Consider the following 15,369-nt stretch of genomic DNA (forward strand, 5'->3'; position numbering starts at 1 on the left):
CCCGCCTGCGCCTCCGCCAGCAGCTGCTCGTCCTCCGCCGCGCCGTTGTACGCGCACGCGTCGTCGCCATCGTCGTCCAGCCCAGGCAGGAGGTACTCCGGGGGTATCACGATGTCGTAGAAGGGATCCTCCTCCTTGGCCCCTCCTACTCCGGCGGCGGCGCCCGGCGGCGACGGTGGCTGCGGCTGCTGCATTGGTGAGTGGGAGCGGCAGCGGCAGCAGCAAGGAAAACTGAGACGAGGGAGAAGAGAACGTCCAACGCGTGTTGCTTTCGGAGTTTAAACCAACGGGCGGGGAGAGTTGGATCGAGAACGGACGGCAGATACTGCCGTTCTGCAGGCAATTTCTATTTTCCTTTTACAGTATTATTAATTATTATCATTATTATAGGTTTGCGTGTGTGGAAGATACTTTATTCAACGGGATATTTACGTAAGCTCGTTGCATTTGCAAATTGGCCATTCCATTTATCTTTAGAATTATATCTGACCCAAGCTGGTGCTTGGCGGTTTGATGAGCTCTTGCTGACGCACAAGGATTCGTTAAAGGTTCACGATCTCATGCGAGCAACACGGAGAGAAGGAAAAGCCAGAGCACCTCTCCGACGACCGCCTCAACCTCAACTGCTCCCGCACAGCACGCACCCGAGAGGCCGACACCCAAGAACTACAAATTCATCCGAGCAAACCCACCAAATTTCGCCAGCAACAATCAAAAGATACTCATCTCGAAATGGCGTCGACGCGCTGCAATGCAATTCTTCCACGCATTCATGAGATGGAAGCTGAAAATTGGAGCCCATTTACAGTCAACCACCGCCGCCACATTAGTACAAGAAAAGAAACGCCGGGTCAAGCCACAACTATACCCGCCTGTATACACGCACGCCCCCTACCAAAATCTTATGTACCCAACTTTGCTCTATGAATGAAGCAATATCTACTATCCACGGGAAACCCTTGTACCCAACGGAAACGGAAATGTAAATCAATATGCACTGCGCCACTAACAGGTGAATTGCTACTGATGAAGGTGGCTTCAAGCACAGAATAGAGGGCCGTGGCGGACAGCACCCCCGAAATCGCCAACAACTTGAAGTCTCCACCTGGCAGTCTATATTCCCTACCCTCCCTTTTTAGTTGCTACTCTCGCTCGCATTGAGGCAACTTGGCTTTCACCACGAGACCAGCTCGGTTGTCAGCATTTTCAATTGTAAATTCTGACTGGCTTCTCATACGCATGGCGGTTCTGCTGTAGTAGAGACCATCAGAACAGAGTTAGAATCACATTAACATTGTTTTTGTAATTATTAGAATCTGAATATGAACAACATGGGAATGTAACAGTAAAAAACTTGTGATGTGAATGTACATGCTGTTGGTAGAGAAATGGTTTCAGCAATGATCTACCACATTTTCTGCACATTATCAAGACAAATCGAAAGATCCTTAACATATTCACTGAGAATTTCAACAACTCTTAAGGAATCCCATCAAGATGCAGCTATCAAGACCACAAATCAAGGCATATTTGTGCCCAAATAAGGATGAACAGCTACGGTGCACAAAATCAACATTGGAAAATTTGGCAGCACCATTTCATAAGAAAGCTGCATACCTGATTCACTGTATAGGCCCTTTTTGGTGCAGTATCAGTGTGTTCCATCCCAAGATATTGCTCCCAAGCTCCATAGACCTCCCTCCTCTGTAGGAATCGAAGGACAAAGGTCAGCACACAACAAGTGCATGGAAGGAGCTAGAGATGTAAGCAAAATCAACAACTTACCTGAAAACGGGGAGCTATAACATCTGAATCCTGGAGGTAATCTGGCCGATTCATCGATATAAAAGCAAATTTCCACTGGTCACATGAATAATAATATGTATATTAGTTCTGCAACTGCCTAATATGCCATGCAACTCAAGGTCAAAGAAAAGTAAAGACAATGACAGAAAGAATAGAAACAATCCAAAAGCCCTGTCTGGAAGTTACAAATTCAAGATCTGCAATTAAATTTCACCTCGTTATGTTTGTTTCCTATCTCCAATCAAAATATAATTTACAAACCATTCTACAAGACACAACATATGTGCATCTAATTCACTTATGATCAACAGAACTATCCGGTAACTGATAAATTCTGATAATACAGGAACTCTGCTGATTAGAGGAACCAGATCAGAAATCTTGGTATTATTTATTAATACTAATATATTATCACACCATCCATTAAAAGAAACTTCTAGAAATGGATCACCTTGGAAAATTCCTCGGCGGAGACTTGAAGTTTACTCTTTATGCGCTTCTTGACTTCTGCTAAAGTCTCACCTTCACGAACAAGTAGAAAAAAAGGGTCTCCGAAGTTCTGGATTTGCTGTAGGTCAAAAGAGTGATGATTATTTATAAGTATATCATAAATATTGAATGGCTATCCAAATACAACTCAAACAAGCATAATACCTGAGTTTGATTAATATCTTTTGTGAAGTGATAAACATGAATTAGCCGATCGTTTGGGCCTATATTTTTTTCCTCTTCTGGAATCTGCACCATTTCATAGACGCATGTATGAGGCTACTTGGAACTTTCCAGAGTAAGGAACGACAATCACCAGGTACAGCAGGCATAATCATTGCACACCTCTTCAGCACGTAGCGTCCAATATTGATCATTTATATTCTCTATCTTCTCAAGTAGCGGAAAGATCTATCAAACAGCTTGAATTAGCAAATAGCAATGACAAATATAGCAAAAATAAATTATTACTCCATGCATTTTTAAATAGATGGCATTTGGGACAAGCTAATTAGTGTTGAAAATAAAATCAGCTTGTCCTAACGTCATATAGTTAAAACGGAGGGAGTAGTTTTCCATATAAAAAAGATGTGGCGATAGTTAGAAAATCTTTTTTTCTCTAGAATAAGAAACCATAGTAACCACTGTATATTGTATAATGCTAACTATGCAACATCTGAATGCACAAGTACCTTATAGATCTTGTGGTAAAAAACTTCTAGCACACGTAGTTCAGCATTAGGACTGGACAGTTCAACCTGTTGATGAGTACGATTAAAAGCTTCAGCAAACAAACCAACCAGAGAAACATAACAAAACCACTTTACTGTTGCTAGATGGCAGTGGTAGCGAATACAAAAGAGAATTAAGATTTTACTTCTTAATACAGTTTGATAGCTAAGTATAAGTGACAATGCAAGTATAACCAGACCCTTTGACCAGACAAGACTAGGCACTCAATCTGCTACCTTCTTTTAGATCTTTGCTGAAGAACATTTCTTTTTATTTTATAATGCTATATTCCCTCCATTTATAAATATATGATGTTTTGGACAAACTTGTGCTAAACTTCATATGCTTGAAAATGGAGGGAGTAACATTTTGAAGAAGAGACAAGCCTAAATCTTCCTAGAATGCTCCCAGCCTCATTTTGTGTTTGCTACATTCAACGAGAACGAATCTATTTGTCCATTGGCAACAATGGTTGACTTAAAGGGCCCAACAAATGTTAGGTAGCACGGAACACACTTAACTAGAGCGGCACAGCCCAAAAGTAATCTTGTGGGTACAGTTCAAAACATCAAAGAAAAGGAACAGGCATATTAAGAAAGGTATATGGATATAATCAGGAGCACAAACCTGCATCACTCAAAAAGGAATTAAAGAGAATGTATTACTAACCTTTGTTTTCAAGTCATTTATCACGTCAGCAATTGTGCTATTTTTTGGAAGCCTGATGCTATGAATAACAACCTGGGAGAAAGGATATCATATAAATATATATACATAATACTTTAGGCAGTACAAGATATGTTCCTGGCAGCAAAAACAAACCTCATCCTTTGTAGGATGATGGAATGCAACTTTCAGGGTTTTCAGGAACTGCAATTCTGGAAGTGGAATATCCAGCACTTCATAATACAAGATGTCAGATGTCTGTACCAAAAGAATAATGCTTTAGTATGAATTCCAATATATTTTTGTTACACAGAAAGCATGCTCATAATGACCAAAAGAAATGAAAAACATTAACCTGATTGTAATGGATGAGCATGTCCAACAGATGCTCCACACCTCGATATTTGACGGGTTGCGGTTTAGGTTGCTGAGAGTAGCAATTATGGGATGTAAGCCGAATTTTCGCTGGATCATCCAACTCAAGTTGACGAGCAACTCTCTCAACAACGTCGTCATAGGTATGAAGCTTTGACCTTGAGGAATGGAAAATCAAAAAACATATGTGGTTGAGATATCTATTCAATTAAACAATTTTTTAACTGAACATTTGTGCACATATGCAAACCCTCACAATTCCAAAGAAAAATCGTCATCCTTTGGTTTCTCCAAAGACCGGAAATGCACAACCTGCACCAAACAAAGTACTTTGAGGAACGTGATGAGAAAGCAAGTTTTAACTGTCAGCAAAAGCTACAAGGTAAAAGGGCATTGTTCTCAAGAATAAACCATATTGCTGACAAATAAACTGTAGAGAAACTATGCGACTAATAAGGAACTGAAGGGGAGAAACGGAAAAGGGATGAGAGAGCATTGTAGACAGATGTCCCTTTAGCCGTATATCATTGGAGCAATTCAATGAAAGCTGCAGCAGCAGGAGATGCAGCAGAGGCTTGCTAATAGTTATTATTAAGGTGGATATACACATTAAAAATTAAATATGGCACAATAGATAGATTAATGCCCTTGGAAGAGAAATAAAGCTATAGATAAAGATCTTAACTGGGATATTTTATAGTGACCTAAAAACATACCAGAAACTATGTGGCATATGACCATAAATAGATGTGGCAGAATAACAATGTGCGATAATAGCTTACAGAAGGGAAATAGAAAAATCATATAAAAATTGGAAGAACCAATACCAGTGTTATAACTACAGTACAAAATCGTAACCAAGTTGGAGATACGGATACCATACCTGCCTATTATGGACATACTCCAAAAATGAAGGAACGTCTGGATATCGCACTTGTGTATCATGGTCAGCTCTTGGTGCTTTTTGGAAACAAAGGATGTCCCCATCTTCAAGCTACAATATTGAAAATTTTTGGAAATAATTCATAAATAACCCTTTAATCTGATTTATGAATCCCTTAAATAAAAGTGTGTTGACAAACCTGACTAGAACGAAAAGTAAGTTTCTGGTCAATAATTTCACACATCACATTTGGCTCAAACTTAATTTCCTGCACATACCAATGGAACCATTTAAGCACAGTACCCCAGATAAGGTCATCATGGGCCGATGAATTAAATACTATGGACAACAATGCATTAGTCTAATAGAGAATGCTTTTAGGATTGCCATCTCGACAATAAGTACATCATATCATGAAAATAATCTTGCCTCATAAAGCTCAATTTCCTGATCTGGAGAAAATCCAGCCATTTCATTTAGTTTTGCCAGGATGTCTGAAGGTTTGCCCAAGGCCTTCACGAAGAGCCTCCCCATAAAACTACATGGACGTCACAATGCCATGAGTCACAAGATGATACATTTATTTCAATGGAGCATAGAGAAGCACTACTTAAGACGAGATGTCAATGTTGTCAGTTCGAAACAGAAGATGTACCAAAGTTCTTCCGTTTCTGGTTTGTACAGTTTGAAGAAAAGAAGAAAGTCTTCCCTGCCCTTCTCAGGAGGAGGGAGAGGCTGCAAATCCTAAATGAGTGAACAGAGATAGTAAGGACTCCACAGCTGAGTAACACAGCAGACACTAAAATAAGTAACATGCGGAACAGGAAGTATAAGTCCAGCATATCATTACCAGCCCAAGTTCTACTTCCAAAAACAGCTTCAACTCAGCATTGTGTGCCTTATTTGATACCTCCCTCAGTTGCCCCACCTGTGCAGGAAAAAAAAGAAAAGATATATTCACATAAAATTGAAATGTGAACAATACAGAAAGACCAAAAACAAAAAATAACACTGCAAGCTTCCACAATAATCTTAGCAATTCAAGCTACAGAATCTTGACAACCCAGCTGAATAGATTGGGCTATTGAGTTGATTTTCTGGAAGCAAAATATTCCATATCTGAAGGAGAAAATAGATCGATCCAATAGAATAACGAAAGATTTCACATCCTTTATGCGTTTCTCCTACATATACTACATCATATGGCAATACAGAACATTGATAGAGTGCCTGGCATGAATCCTAATACTTAATCATAGTAATGTCCATCAGATATAGATACATAACAGATCAAATAAAAATATGTTTTGAGAATTGCACGAGTCAAATCTGCATATTAATTCATCACCAGGAACCTAATCGGTAACTATCAAACCTTATCCAACCACTGGTTCTATACTTCAATACATAAACATTTCTTACTCATACAGCCCATTCAGTTATTGACTTCATTATTGGCATGCAAATAAAAAAAGATGTTACACACCACTTCCCAAAGTCTCTGCGTCTCTACCAGAATAAACCATCAGCTCCAACACTTCAGGGCAATGGATAACTTACAGATTGTGTTTCCTCATGAGGGGTCAATGGACGATTAGGGCGGTATGTATGGTTTTGCCTCTTAGCCCACAACCAGAAGCGCTGAAACTGCACAGGGATGCCATACTCCTTGGCAACTTCCTCCTATTGAACAGTTTATTCAATAAAAGTTAAATAAACAATTAAGTCAAATGCAATTCCGAGATCAGTAACTAGAAATACGAAAGATCCACAACTATAGAAATGACTTTGGGTAGAGCTCTGAGGGCACAGTACCTTGAACGAACTAAACGGCAATTGCTTCTGTATTCGGAAATTGCGGACCTTTTCATGGTCCACCAGGTCAAAATATATATCCTTCCCAATTTGTTGCTTCAAATCCTCATCTCGAGCCACCTACATTTATTTGTCAAAATAGAAGGCTAAAAAAATAAACTCAAAAGGATTTCACATTTTGAGGAGATGAACAGCAAAAAACATAGATCCAGACCTTAATAATGGTATAAAGATGAGCTTCAGCTTTTTCTTTCTTTTTGTGTTCTTTATCTTCTTGTTCTTTCTTCAACCTTACCTGCAAATCCACAGTTTTAAACCAAACTATACCAAAAATGAAGTCCACAGTAATAAAACAATGCCAAGATTTTGCATACTCTTAAATGCTCAGCGATGTCCTTTTCATCAACAGTACACATGATTTTCTCCTTGTCACTCTCACGAATATAAACAAGCATATACGCGTTTGAATACTTCGTGAATTTAAACGGGGCGTTGTTGAAGCCAGGGTTTACTTGTGGCAACTGTTTAATCCAAAAGAGAGCAACATAAACAATGGCAACAAGTAGATGAGATATAGAGTTCAACAGACATTTATCCTTGAATAACAAAATTAAATGGAACTCACCTCTTCCTCGCCGCCATATTGTTCTTCAAGGGCCTTCTTAGCATCTTCTTTTGTTACACGCTCATCATCAAATTTGTACCTGAGCATGACATGTGGCGAAAAAAAATGGAAACTGTTTACAAGGATGAGCAGGTCAGGCAGCATAGATTGTTTTAGTGTAAAACAAAAGGCATTTTAGTGAAAACAAAATAACTAAATAGAAATTATACTTTGCCCCCAACTTCGTCACATGAAACCCTAGCATTCGCATACCTCAACAATCAGTGGAAGGATTTGGGACTTGGGAGGATTGGGATTGAATTCAGTGGGAAATAGGTTTCAGGACTCCGGAAAGGAAAGATTAACTGACGCGCTGCAGGGAGACATCCAGGGTGCCAAGAAGAACAGAGATCCAGCGCGCCACAGAAGCACGGTGGTCGGGCACCACAGAAGTTCGGAGATCCACGGCACTGCAGAAGTTCGGAGATCCACGGCGCCACAGAAAAACAGAGATCCAGGGTACTGGAGAAGCACGGAAATCCAGGCACCGCTGAAGTACAAAGATCCAGGGCACCACTGAAGAAGGCCAGATCTAGGGTTCTACGGACGGAGGGGAGCGGTAGAGGGTTTGTTGCTTCATCCTTCCAGGAAGTTCCCAGCCTTATAACATCCTCCTCTATTACTTTCGAGTGGGGCCGTGACCCTAGTATTTTGGGACACCTCATCCTGCCCAACTTTTGCCAGGTTAACCACAGCAAGAGTCGTGCAACTTATTTCTCTCCTCCACAATGAGCTGTTCAACCCCACGCTTACAGTGAGGTCCTGAATGTGGTACTGGACATGTTTTATCCTTGGATAGGAGCAAGTGGGACTGGAGAATAGCAATCCAAGTGTCTGAACCATGGCCTAGGATAGCAATCTACTTTATTATTACTCTTGTACAAATACCGATTACTTTTTATCCTCTTTATTGGTGGCTCCTTGTTTGGTTTTATCCTATCCCAAACTACTTGGGACAAAAAGGCTCTGTTGCTGTATGTGCGTTATTCGAGTCATTCATACTTCGTATGCAAGTGGTCACTAGTGCAGTACCTGAAAAATGTACTGACCAAGGAATAACTTAGCATATTACTATTTCTAGTAGGAATTTACAAGACATGCCTAATGCTGTCGATGTATGTCGACTAAACAGCCAAGGGTGCAATTATGAAATATATTGAGTGTACTCTTATTCTTAATCATAACACACACCTTAAATATTGGGATGAGCGACAAATGTGTATTCTAAACAGCGCAAGCGTAACTAACTCCTCTAACAGCCATCTGGCAATAGTTGCAACAATCATCAGAAATCAGAGCCAATTAAATGGGTGTTTTCCGCATAGACAACCGGTTATGGGAAAACAAGAATCCGAAACATCAAATGGCTTCCTAAAGGCTTAGGCCTACTCTCTATGAGTACCACTATTGGAAAGTTGTAGGCATGACTCCCATCATTCACTGGTAATCACCAGCACGTAATAAACACCGACTTTAATCAGCTCATTTTGGTTCTCCAATTTAAGAATGTAAATCAGTATAGTTCTTTTCAACCATTAAATAGCTAAGCACAAGGGAAAATGAAATAAATTATCTAGCAACTAGTTTATGTGCCAAAACAATAAACCAATACAAAAACCTACCATTGCTCAGATAGAGTTGGCCGTATGAATGCATAGTAGTGACCGCCATGTACCCCACCACTATGAACAAGAACACTGAGTAAAAGCAGATAAACGGTATTAGTACACAACAAAAATGCAAGAAGCGAGTATGGCTTACATGGTGGAGGAGAAAGGACTATAAACTGTATTCTTTTATTAAGTAGATGCCAAAGGTGCATATAGTGTACAAGAGATGAATCTCCAGATCAAACCCTAGACTAGAATGCAGGAGTACCTAAATTACCCTTGACTCAAGAATGGTACTACACCAGTACCCTTGCACATTATATTACCAAAATACACAATTACACTTAACATGGAGCAATGAGGTCCCTGAACACTATTACTAAACTGAAAATATATTTCTAACAAACTGCCTGGCCCTCTACACAATAAATAAGAAGAAAGTTCCAAATGGTGAGTGATGATTATTAGAAAAGGTTGCCTTGATCGTGTATGGAAATCTGCACATGCATGTGACTGCACTGCACATGATCAACCAATTTCTTTAAAACCAGATTCATTAAACTTCTGTCTACTTTAAGCATAGTATAGCAACTTATGCTCCGCGTAGCATGATGGTAAAACAAATAACGATTGTTTTTAGATGGGACAACTAGAAATTCTCTGGTGTGTAGAACTCTCAAAGACCATAACAAAAAGAACATGCCACAGTTCAGTAAATAAATTAATAGATTTTAAAGCCATACAAAGATGTAATGGTATGTGTATGTGTAACTAAAAGTCGTTACCTGTGAAGAGCATAGAGGTTTCTTGTACTTCGATCTGCATCTGGAGCAAGGTATTTGCCATCATCTCTATCCAGATCAAGTTGCAGAGGGAACTCATAGCGATCATTAATCTGAGCAAGCAAGCATATATAGAAGACATGACAATCTCAGAATAGGAACAAAGATTAAGTCTTCAAAACATTTAGATTGATTGTAATTGCTATGCACATCCATCATTTTTTTATTCTAAGCAGGGTGGTGACCTCTGTACCCAAAGAGCGCCGCCAAGTCAATTCACTCATCATCTTAACGGCTTGGATGATATGGAAACGTTGCAGTGGTATCTAAGATAAAGCTTCACTTACTGTAACGGCTGTGGTGCCAAGCACCCCCATGTCTGCTGCTGTAGTTGATAGTGTTGTTTATGTTGGTAAGGCCTGTTGCTCCTGTGTGTGTGGATGCTTTTGTTTTGTTTTATTCTGGCTTTGCTTTGTTTGGTGTTCTGGGTTGCACGCCAGCGGCGTTACTCAGATTGTTATCTTTTATTCCTTCTTAATATAATGAAGGGCAACTCTCCTGCCAGTGTAATCTGCCTTTTTTTTCCTTTGTGCTTGAAACTGAATGTCAAATCCAATGTTTCTTGACTGAAAACCATTCATGTTGTTGTTTCCTATTTATCTTGTGATTGACATTAATGCTTGGCAAATGAAAACACTAACAAAGGAAAAGGTACAGGAAGAAAAAAGGTTGGGGAAAAAGATAAGAAAACAAAGTTGTAAAGCCTCCTAGTAGGTGTGGTTACTTAGTCACAACAGATAAGAATTATTTAAGATGGCTTGATCATACAACCAATTAAGTTATTAATTAATTAACCTGGAAAAGCCTGCTATTTGAAAGTAATTGCTAGAAGGGCAAAACGAATACCCCTACACAATTGACAAGAAAACTTTCTCGTACAGGATAGCAAAATGTCATCTTCACGTAGTTGATGCTAATGCTCATGATAAATATCTACATTTCACAAACACGTGTCAATGCTTTGTGAAGCCAGGAATACAACTCATAGTTCAAAATTAATTCTGCCAAGAGATTGCCCAATCAAAACTCAAAATAAATCTGAGTCGAAGTTGAGAGATGATTTCTAAGGTTGCCAGTTGCTCCTAGGGGTATTGCATACTTCTTCCATATTAAAATCCAATTCAAAAACTAAGATGCTAAACAGCTTTGGAAATCAGCTTTTGACCAAAGCTACAACAAAAACATGAACATATAAAAGTTACTCCCTCCTTAAATATGTGACATTTAGGACAAGCTAATTAGTTCGAACATCCTATACTTAAAAACATGAACATATAAAGTTATTCCCTCCTTAAATATTGACATTTAGGACAAGCTAATTAGTTCAGCCATCCTATACTTAAAAACAGAGCGAGCATTACAAGCAAACTCAAGTTCAAAACATGATAGTTCAACTTGACCTAGGTGGGCTCAGCCAACCTCAGTTCATTTAAACCTACATCATTAAGAAGCTCTAGAACATTTTATTATAAAAAAGATCTGCGCCTAAGTAAGAACAATGTCGTGCTAGAGAGATTTCATGACTCAATTTTGTGTTTTACAGTAAACATGTTAAAGTTCTTAACAACAATCATACCCTAAATGAGATGTCATTGGCGTAGCAGGTTTTAAAAGTGTGTGCCTAATATAATTAGTTGAACAAAATGCAAAGTTATCACCAGAACAAACCTTAACATTGGTATCTCTCATATAATCATACTCAAAGCGTTTCAGCTGGAGTTGCAAAACAGGAGGAAAATCAAGGAAGAGAACACCCTTCTTTGCATCCTGCGATATCAAGATTGAAACAAGTCACCAGATGTCCAAGACATATCATAATCATACAAAATGAACAGAAGAAAAAGGCTCTCATACAAGTTAAGAAACTTCATTCATCAAATAGAAAAAGGAACTGCATGTCCAAGACATATCATACACAGTCAACGGGTTCCCTATATAGCTGGTTATATATTTCAGTTATTTCCTATCTCAGTGAATGGATGCGCTGAGGTTTAGTCACATAAATATCTTTATGAATACAGCAACTCTAGCTTAAGTTATCATTTTAATTAATAGCAAGATATTCAGATACCTGTAGACCATGATTCTCTGCATGATACTTGTTATCACCCTCTAAACGCTCAACTTCAACATATTTATCAAACGACGCATACACGTCACGACAACCTTTGACATCAAGTTGAAGATCTGCAAGGCCATATATCATTACCTAGTCAACTAACAGCATAACATAACCAATGTAAACCCAGTAATAAAGATGGCGCGTACCATAAAAGGACTCCTTGCGGTTAGATTTATAGTCAACATTTATACACTCAATGTAATTGATGTGATGACCTTCAAATAATTGCTCAATTGTTCCTTCTACAACAGTTTCCTAAGAAGAAGACGTGAGGTTAATAAAAAGAAAAATGCACTATACATCCAAAGTTCACTGTATATGTTACCTTCATTTTGCCCTCAAGTTTCTCACAGAGGACTCTGTTGAGCTCTTGTACATCATGTTGCATGAAAGAATCATATGTGTCCCATCCAAAAGATTTGGTCAGCTCTTTTGTAGCTACACTACTGTCACTGTACTGGAGCTTGTAGAAAAGGCTCTGCAGCGCCAAGGGAATACTTCCTGATGGCATGTCATTTTCAGTGGTTGGCATATGATACACAGCCTTAAAGCAGGAACAAATAATCAGTGAAGTGCAGTAGGAAGAATGTCTACAACGTAAATGCATGGTACCACACCTTCCTGAAGTACGGTATGTGGTAAAGTGTTTGTAAAAGAGAGTTCATATAACAGGTAGCCCCTTGGTTTTTCAGACCCACATAGCCCGTTTCCTTTTTTGAGTCATACGTCCAATAGTCAACCATTCTGCGGACAGCAACCTCAGCCTCCACAACAATAGTATCATTCACGAGGTAACCTCTACTTGGATCATAGAGCTCACTTAAAGGCATAAAGGATGTGAAACCCCAATCACTCTCACGAGCATTAAATTGATGTTGGGTATCTGCAGACACAAAAGCAACAATAGGTTGGTGCTAGATACATCCATAGAAAGGATCACTGGTAGACAAAGGACATCAAGCGGCCCCAATGAGCACAGTAGATTAAGAACACTATGCATCCTAATTAATCTTTGGAAACATAGCAAATGTTTGTAGCAACAACATCCAAGCAAATACAGATAGAACAGCAAAATCAATCCATCATCGATCGTGGAACATACGTTATAAATTACTATGGGCAACCATCCCACCTAGCCAGGTAGGCCCACTGCCCACCTAGGCATGGGTCTAACACCAAACTAGCACTTACAAGAGCTGGTTATTAGGGTTCTCAAAAATATCAATACTTCTAACTGTCATGATTAACAGTTACGGTTTGTTCATTACCGTATACACCCTCGAACCATAATCCAACATTACAAATTATGAAACGTTAGTGAGCAAAATATTCTATTTTTAAAGATTATCTAGGAAAACGGTCAACTAATCATATTTGCAGCTGATTAATTGCTTAGCGTCATCAATACTGATAATCTAACCCGTTGTACTGACTATAGTTGGCAGATTTCAACAACATTGTTATTATTGATAGCCAACTATTTGAGTCAACTATAAGGTTGGTGCAAGTGGCATGTTTGGGAAATTGGGACTTAAGTGGGGGATTCATTACAAAATTAGGGAAAACAAATTTAGTTTCCAAACTCAGAGACCTGATACTAGCCTACACAAATCAGGGATGCAACCAAGTTGTCAACAAAACTGTCTACACTGCCCATCCAATATGAGATCATAAAAGTTGAAATGGCAAGAAAACCACTGGATACATAAGGTTAACAGTTTCAGCCTGATGCATGAAAAATATTTAAAATCAGCAACTTTTCCAGACAAGGGCATAATGATAGTTTAGATGACAATAGCAGTGTGTTCAAACCCTTCTACTTCCATGTTTATATGTGCTGTTTTGGCATGTAACGTTTTCTAGGTTAACCCTGTTAAACTCATATTCCCTTTATATAATGATAAGAAGTCTAGCATTTAATCCGCTCTATTTTAAATGCACATTTATAACATGGAGTTGTGAATAGCACAGCATGAAGCAAGACTACACCTTTGCGTATCGTATACTTTGGCTGGATCTGGTTTACAATAGCCAGGCTAAACTGAGCATAGCGGCTCCAACCATACGGGAGGTTGGCTGAGTCAGCAACATCCAAGTACATTGAGAAGTGGTCCACATTGTTCCCCTTGGGGAAAATCAGCACACGCCTGCATGAAGGTCAACAGATGTATAATACTCAAAAACATGGGGAAAAAACTCCATGGCTGCTGCTGGCGGAGCTCACCATTTGAACCCGCCAACAACAAAAACCTCTGAGTACTGCTTCTTCCCATTAAAGCGGGTGAAGTTATCGATTGTCCACGTGAACCGCGATGTCTGCGGATCTTCCGCTGGCTGGCTCTCTGCTGTGCTCGCCACCTCTGTCTGTGCCACCACTGCCAACAGTCACCAAACACGTCCGTATTGGTAATCAGGATCACGCCAAGACACACACACGTTCATACTGCGGCACATTGCCGAACAACAGTAGAAATCAGAGTGAAGCAAGGCAGAAAACGAGATAGGCGTACAGTGCACCTTCCATGGGCTGGGCTGCGTCTGCATCGGCAGCGGCAACCTCCTGGTGGGGCACGAGCATCTCCTCGTCCTCCTGCTGCGAAAGAGGAGGGCAATGGGAGGAGGGGTCAGATCCGACAAACTCATAAACCCTAGAGACCGAGACGGACGAGCGCCACTCCAGTTGATGGGCGGTGGCTCGCCGGGCGGGCCGGGGGGGTGGGGGGGTGGGGGTGGCAACGGAGGAGTGTGGCCGCAAGGAAAGGGAGATCGGGAAGCGGCGAGGAAGGAGACTGGGTGGACGACGCACGTACCCCGGCAGTGGGAGCAGGAGTCACCATGTTGGCGACTGGGTCGCCTTCGGTGATGGCGGCGCCGTGGCGCCGGCAGCGCCGGCGGATAGGAGGTCTGGGCCGAGGACGGAGCCGGAGACGACGGCGGCGCGGCGCGGCGGAGGCGGAGCCGCGAAGGGGAGTAACGGAGTGGGAGGGAAGGGCAGTACGGGTGCGAGTATGGAGGACTTTTTGTTTCGGAAATTGGAAGGGAATGGGAGGGGTAGTTTCGGGATTTCGGAATACCTCGGTTTCTAAGAAAAAGACTAACAAAATTCCTAATGAAAAATAGTTCAAGTTATTTTCATATATACCCATTCTTTTACAAAAATTTTCCATCATGGAACATACTTTTTTTTACCTCTTCCCTTTGGTCAACTCATTGTTTTCTTTCCTCCCCCTAGCAAAAAATATGCTTTTTCCTCTTTGATGTTCATGTGGATGTTTTACGTGCTATGGCTCCACCGCAAAACATCATGCTAAGCTCAACTCCCTTTAGTTTTTACTTTAGTTTGAACTTTTGTAAATGTATGCCTA

At 40.2% G+C, this 15,369-nt stretch overlaps 1 protein-coding gene across 2 annotated transcripts; it reads right to left on the reverse strand.

The window, feature by feature from the left end:
• Positions 1-696: 696 nt before the first annotated feature.
• LOC101756851 (ubiquitin carboxyl-terminal hydrolase 12) lies at positions 697-15,005 on the reverse strand. Of its 2 annotated transcripts, none has more exons than XM_004979499.3 (32): positions 14,815-15,005; positions 14,522-14,597; positions 14,229-14,379; positions 13,994-14,151; positions 12,622-12,887; positions 12,330-12,548; positions 12,151-12,259; positions 11,954-12,069; positions 11,551-11,649; positions 9,826-9,935; positions 9,053-9,127; positions 7,392-7,470; positions 7,141-7,287; positions 6,981-7,061; positions 6,767-6,886; positions 6,512-6,634; positions 5,802-5,879; positions 5,607-5,695; positions 5,381-5,489; positions 5,151-5,219; positions 4,952-5,062; positions 4,325-4,380; positions 4,049-4,226; positions 3,850-3,951; positions 3,697-3,768; positions 2,988-3,053; positions 2,641-2,706; positions 2,461-2,544; positions 2,258-2,374; positions 1,786-1,860; positions 1,618-1,704; positions 697-1,248 (listed from the first exon to the last, which is right to left on the reverse strand). In XM_004979499.3, exons 1-32 carry the CDS (start codon positions 14,839-14,841, stop codon positions 1,207-1,209), a joined length of 3,357 nt encoding a protein of 1,118 aa, XP_004979556.1. In that variant the 5' UTR covers positions 14,842-15,005; the 3' UTR covers positions 697-1,206. The 2 variants fall into 2 exon arrangements, with proteins under 2 accessions (XP_004979556.1, XP_004979554.1); XM_004979497.3 differs by having other exon boundaries at positions 697-1,251.
• Between the last annotated feature and the right edge of the window lie 364 nt (positions 15,006-15,369).

This window comes from Setaria italica, chromosome VIII (assembly GCF_000263155.2).
Source record: "Setaria italica strain Yugu1 chromosome VIII, Setaria_italica_v2.0, whole genome shotgun sequence".
Lineage (NCBI taxonomy): Eukaryota > Viridiplantae > Streptophyta > Magnoliopsida > Poales > Poaceae > Setaria > Setaria italica.

What these genes read in the sequence shown, in the direction of transcription:
- LOC101756851 (XM_004979497.3), bottom strand. Translation starts at nt 14,841, where the DNA reads ATGGTGACTCCTGCTCCCACTGCCGGG. An exon ending in TGAGAGATACCAATGTTAAG is followed by an intron (nt 9,936 to 11,550) that starts GTTTGTTCTGGT and finishes TTGCTTGCTCAG; the next exon opens with ATTAATGATCGCTATGAGTT. An exon ending in TAAATGACTTGAAAACAAAG is followed by an intron (nt 3,054 to 3,696) that starts GTTAGTAATACA and finishes ACTCATCAACAG; the next exon opens with GTTGAACTGTCCAGTCCTAA.